The following is a 6,556-nucleotide window of genomic DNA, read 5'->3' as shown; positions in this document are numbered from 1 at the left end:
CTTTACCTCACATGGGTTAACAAACTGAACTTTACTAAGTATTAAGTAAAGTCAACTTTACCTCACCTATGGGTTAACAAACTGAACTTTACTAAGTATTAAGAAAGTCAACTTTACTTCACCATGGGTTAACAAACTGAGCTTTACTAAGTATTAAAAAAGTCAACTTTACCTCATCATGGGTTAACAAACTGAGCTTTACTAAGTATTAAGAAAGTCAACTTTACCTCGTCATGGGTTAACAAACTGAGCTTTACTAAGTATTAAGAAAGTCAACTTTACCTCATCATGGGTTAAAAACTGAACTTTACTAAGTATTAAGAAAGTCAACTTTACCTCACCATGGGTTAACAAACTGAACTTTACTATGTATTAAGAAAGTCAACTTTACCTCACCATGGGTTAAAAAACTTAACTTTACTATGTATTAAGAAAATCAACTTTACCTTACCATGGGTTAACAAACATGGGTTGAAACTGGATTAGTGAACTTGTAGGATAGAGATAGCTCCTGACGAAGCTGTAATAGCAAAATATTGAGCTAATAAAGATACAGGTCATTATTTTGTTTACCTTAATAGAAATTTCTTGCAATACACTGCAGTTTGCTTTAAACAAAAATAATAATAATCACAGTTTAATTGACTAAATATTCTCCTGTAAAGGTGAAAACGACACTAAATGTAAATTCAACTTTACCTTACCATGGGCTAACAAACTGAAGCTAATATTTTCCTACATAGAAATTGTATTTCCAATTGGTACTTACCTCACATAATAGTTTCTCTTGTTCAGTGCTGCCCTCTATATGCCCAAATATTTTCACTCACCAGTAGCCTTGGAACTCCCACCTACCCCACATACAACATGGTTCTACTGCATCTTCCCATGCAAATATGTATGCAGCAACCCTTCACCGAAAGGAGCAGGATATACTCTCCTGATGTAGGTTACTCCCTCTATACTATTCAGCCTAATCTTCACTATCAGAAATATATTTTCAGTGTAGGAAAGTATTAACTTTTGATACAGTGTCTTATCTCTTCTCACATAATAGCTAGAATCCCATATTGAAAAGATGGAAGGACCTGTGCAAAAGTTACCTAGATGAGCACCCTTCTGAAAGCATCCAAACAATGACCATGGAGTATGACCTCTGTTGAGAGAGGAACACACCCATGTGAGACTGCACCACATCTATACCAGATATACTCTTTACCCAATGAGTAAGTGTTGCAGAACTAGACAGAAATTAGTTGGAGCACATTCAGTAATGTATACATGTTGGTTGGTCCAGCTCAACCCAACACAAACACCTGGGAATCATTATGGAGGATGGAGGATGGAGGGTTCCCAACCAAATAAAGTAATGGTGGGGAAAATTAAATGGATGTGCCCCAACTCCAGTCCAAAACTAGGCTGCATCGGGTATCTATCATCCCTTTTGCAGTAGGAGGAGGGTCTCTACCATCTTCACCTCAAGCCTATGAAACAGGAGGGAAGATGTTCCATTCCATCTTATAAGACAGGGCCTATGTGTGTAAATCTTCAACCAACACCAGTCACTTGGGAACCTGACATCTGAATGACAGTAGGAATGGAAGTGCCCATGTGGTGGTTCACTCAAATCCAAAATCAACTGGACTTTTCCTAGTACAACTCCATGTGCTACCAGAACATACGAGCTGAACACACAAGTGATACTCCAGGGGTAACCCAGCCAACTAGAATACCTGTCAGTCAGTCCAGCTCCTTGCAATACCAAACTCCCAAGCCTCAGCTTGATGGAGGAGGCATGCTAGGGATATCCCAACCAACTAGTACATCATATCTGTAGTAGGACGAGGGCACCCTGCCAACACATGTGTGAGGACTTATGTTGGCTGGTCCAGCTCTAATCCAAAATCTATTGTTCAGGAACAGATATCCAGGCTATGATAGGATGAGGGGCCCTGTCTGGAGGGGTGAACTGCATTATGACAGATCTACTACAGTTTCTGATTCTATGGGAGGATCTACACCATCTACACTGGCAGAATACCACCACCCTATTCTCTACTGAATAGAATTGAACACATTCAGGAGGAAGCCTCCATGGTCCACCACCCCAGTGGTTAGGAAATGTTAAGTGGTAAGGACCTTGGTGACTAAAAAGCTCCATCGACCATAGATGAAGGGGAGAAAGTTGGGACTGACTGAGGTAGGAGTTGAAAAATTCTCCCAAATGGATGAGATATTCGGTAGGTACAAGGAAGGACTTTTCCAGGTTAATGATCCAACCCACACAAGACGCTTCTCTCAGAAGCAACTGTGTGTGTTAATGTGCTACATTTTCTGATGGAGCCAAAAGGAGCCAGTCATCCACATAATGATGTAAGTGCAAGCCCTGAGCATGGAGTAGTCATGCAAAAGCCCTGAACCCTCAACAAAACAAATAAGGTGCCATGGCCAGCACAAAGGACAATGCAGAAACTGATAAACCTGTCCCATTTGAATGCACTGAAGATACTGTCTGGACTGTGGGGCAATGGGGATGTGGAGGTAAGCATCTGAGACATATACTTTGATCATTCACAGACTTGGAGTGAATGCCCTCCATAGAGTGGGAAAATATTCCTTGATAAAACAGGGAAAATCTATGAAATGGTTGAGCTGAGACAAATCTATCACTGTATGTCAGTCCCATGTCTTTTTGGGAACTACAGATAACCTGGAGAGGTTTGACTAACTGTTGCTATAGTGTCTTAGAGCAGAAGAGTCTGGACTACCTCGGATAGATGCTGGCATGTTTTGGGATCCTGGGGAGGAGGAAATGACACCAAAACTGGTAACAACAGAGGGGGGTGGGAAGGAAATGGATGAAAAATCCTTCAAACAGCACCTGAAGAATCCAAAGATTGGAAATGAATCCCACCATAAGTGAACAAACCTAGACAGGCATGCACCTACTCTGCCAGAACCTACCTATTAGCCACTGATACCATTGGCAGCATGTGGTGATAAATATGACCCCTGGAGAGAGGAACAGGTAAAGGTTGGGAAGGAGTGGGATAGGAAACAGGAGAGGGAGCTGGGTAGGTGAAGGCTGAGACAACCTGGAAACCAAAGAAGAAATGGAGTAATGTTGTTGCACACACTCCACCCATAACTCCAGAAACTCAGAGATGTCTCCAAAATGAGATCTGCATAAAAACAGTGACATCTGAGGTCGTGCAGATAGATAATGGGTGGGCACATCTGAGACACAAGTGTGTCCGTACCTAGGAGATCCCAGTAGCAGAGGAACCATGTTTAGAGGAAAGGGACGTGAAGCATTTGAGGTATTTTAAGGCATTTTATATTAATTTCAAATGCTTCAAGCAAGGAATATTATAATTATATAAAATTTTCATGTATGATACACATACATGTAATACGAAGAAAAATTAAGCACAGCTAATGAATGCATATAAGAAGTTACACAGTGATGCTTGACCATGAAAGAAAATATATACATGTCAAGTATAAACTAAGATGCAATCCAGACGATATTGAGAATCAACTGTTTACATTATCTATAAACTGACACCACCATAGCAGAGAGAAAGGTATGAGAAAAGTTTATATTAACTTGGACACAACTTCCATAAAAGAGATGAGATGGAACTTTGATGTGAAGAAGACAAGGAGAGATACAGGCAAACAGGCTACCAATTTACTATCTTTGAACATGACAAATTATTGAAGTATTTTGGTTTTTGGTTTCGAGAATTACGATGAGTTTGCAAAAATCATCCAATTAAGTGCTAGATTTACTTGCAGGTTAGATGTGTACACTATTTGGTAAGTCGTAAAAATACTAAAAAAAATTTGTTTAAAAACCCATGTTTTGGGGCTAAAAATCAGTCTCCTGACCCAAAGTAAGGAAGCCATTGGACCTGCTGTCAAGTGTGAGGCTGGCCCAACTATACCTGAAACCATACAGAAAGTATCCAATGTTTCCTGCTCAAATCTTATGTAAGTAACTATTACTATCTCTCTCTCTTACAATCAAATAATGTAGTTAGAATTTGAATGTATGATGAATTAATGAAGTTATGTCTGAGCAGATTTCATTCAGTGTATTAATAGATAACTTACTGGTAGTGTTAAGTAATTAATGGATGTTACAGAAAGTTTAATTGAAGAACAGTTACCAGCTCAAGTTGAATAGTTTTGATAGCAACATGTTTCAATATACCTTTGGTAATTTTGATGTAGCTTAGTATCTTGATAGAGTCCATTAAAGTGTTGTATTTTGAATCTCAGTCTCTGAGTCAATTCTTAATTCTAACTGTAAACTTCCTTGAGTTAGTGACTTGTGTACTTCACTCACGACTGTATATCTGGATTTAAAGTCAAACTCCAAATGACTAGCAATGTGGAAAATATGAGGGTGTGGTTCTCCTCTTAAAAACCCCACAGGGGATCAGCAGATAGCCTCAGCTAGGAGGTGCATAGTAAACAGGTACCAAAGGATAGAGGTTAGGGTCAGCTGGAGTGTGGAAAATTGAGCCTAGGAGAACTTAACCAGAGAATCAAGGTTGTCCCCCACACACACTTGCATCAAAGACCGCAACTGATGTAAGTCTAGAAAAGGAAAGTCTGCATGGTAATAGCAAAAAGATCCTAAGATCTAGGGGGACGAGACATGTTGAATCCTGCACATGATTGTACATGGAACTGGTCAGCATGAACCCTGATATCCATAGAGGAGGAAAAAACAAGATATTCTGATGAAGGAGCCACATGTAAAAGGGAAGGTGCAGGGTCATATGAGACTGGTGACACAGACAGAACATATCTGTGAAATCATGTTCAAAAAGGCTGAGGGAGGCCTGTCAGCATCCACAGGTGACACAAAGAATTGCACAGCATAGGCTGGGGGGGGGGGGGATCCTTGTCGTCAAGACCAAGTTCTTCCAGAAATGGGAAATCTTGTCCACGTTCAAGCTCCCATCAAACTAAGACTGAGACCTCCTCAGCCAAAAGTATAGAACCTGAAGCCTGAGAAATGACATTTGAAGTAGTAGTAGTTATGCTACTAGTAGTTGTGACACAAAATTCCAAACTCATGATTCAACTTAGATCAATTCACCAAATTAAATAGTAAAGAAAAAACACAACAATAGAGTTAAGTTTACTCCAAGTCAAGTTGTAATTGAAATGCTGAACTATTTCAAATTACTACTTCAAAAAGCAATACAAAAAATTAAGCAAGTTCAAATGTAAAAAAAACAAAAAACTAGCAAAATTGAAGAAAGTTTGAACATGAAAGTGCCTAAACAAGAAGTGAAGGTTACACTGAATAGTATAGAGGGAGTAACCAGTGTCAGGAGAGTATAACACACTCCTATTGGTGGAGTGTTGCCACATTCTTATTTGCATGAGAAGAACCACACTGAACATGGGGTAGATGGGAGTTTCAAAGCTAGTGGCAAGCAAACAAGTTTTTTGTATTAAGAGGACAGCACTGAACTATGTGAGCAGAAGTAGGATGCTGTAACAGAAGTTTACCATATATTAACAAACTTTACTTTACTATGGATAAACAAAAATAAATTTAACTTACCTTGGGTCAACAAACTTAACTTTATTTTACCAGGAACTAATAATCTCAACTTCACCAATGTTGGATGTATAACAAATTCAACTTTAGTGATATTGGGTGTATAACAAACTCAACTTTACCAATGTTGTATGTACAACAAACTCAACTTTACCAATGTTGGATGAACAACAAATTCAACTTTACCAATCTTGGGTGTATAACAAACTCAACTTTACCAATGTTGTATGTACAACAAACTCCACTTTACCAATGTTGTATGTACAACAAACTCAACTTTACCAATGTTGGATGAACAACAAACTCAACTTTACCAATCTTGGGTGTATAACAAACTCAACTTTACCAATGTTGGATGTATAACAAACCCAACTTTATCATTAAGATAAAAGGATCCCCTTGGATCATTACTTTTATTATCATGATCACCATTGCAGAGGATGTTTTTCTAAGCAATTAAAACTGGAATGCTACAGCTCACAGGAGCCAGCCATCTTCGTGCAATGTAGGAATAACTACAATGGCCCACTTATATGGGTTGAGACATCACAGGTTTAATTGCTTACAAAATATAAGAAACTGTAAGGCTGATTACAATATTAAATTTAAACTGAACTTTATTTTCAATCTTTCTTAACTGTGGTCTGTAACAAATTAATCTACCTCTTTATATGCATATTAAAAAAAATCACTGTCTAGAATATATGGTTGTAACTTTATCTTATTATTAGGTCTAGAACAGACAAACTTTGTGTCAAAAAGAAACTATTTTCTCTTATGTTGGGTCTAAAAAACTCTACAACAATGTTATAGCTTTAACATTAGAATGCCAGCAGAACTATGAATGCTGATTTCAGTTTTTATATCAACAAACTTTCCTTTATTCAGAAGCTAGCCAAGATCTTAAATAAATTATAATGGGTAAGAATGTCACATTTACCTAGGGCATGTATAATTATATTGGACTTA

The 6,556-nt window shown here is 38.2% G+C and overlaps 1 protein-coding gene across 6 annotated transcripts in view; it reads right to left on the bottom strand.

Annotated features, from left to right (window-relative positions):
- Nucleotides 1-6,556, bottom strand: part of LOC106466332 (zinc finger protein 236-like) — a 59,089-nt gene that overhangs the window by 3,101 nt on the left and 49,432 nt on the right. For 4 of the 6 annotated variants that reach the window (XM_022394316.1, XM_022394317.1, XM_013926609.2 and 1 more), the window contains one exon: nucleotides 447-520. The exons of 1 other annotated variant lie outside the window; for it this stretch is intronic. In XM_022394316.1, coding sequence (XP_022250024.1) covers nucleotides 458-520 — 63 coding nt within the window. In that variant the 3' untranslated portion in view covers nucleotides 447-457. The remainder of the gene's footprint in view (nucleotides 1-446; nucleotides 521-6,556) is intronic. One more of the 6 variants, XM_022394318.1, reaches the window with a different exon arrangement.

Source organism: Limulus polyphemus, unplaced genomic scaffold (genome assembly GCF_000517525.1).
Source record: "Limulus polyphemus unplaced genomic scaffold, Limulus_polyphemus-2.1.2 Scaffold2228, whole genome shotgun sequence".
Lineage (NCBI taxonomy): Eukaryota > Metazoa > Arthropoda > Merostomata > Xiphosura > Limulidae > Limulus > Limulus polyphemus.
The sequence above is the reverse complement of the archived record's forward strand: the minus strand, read 5'-3'. Positions and strand labels throughout refer to the sequence as shown.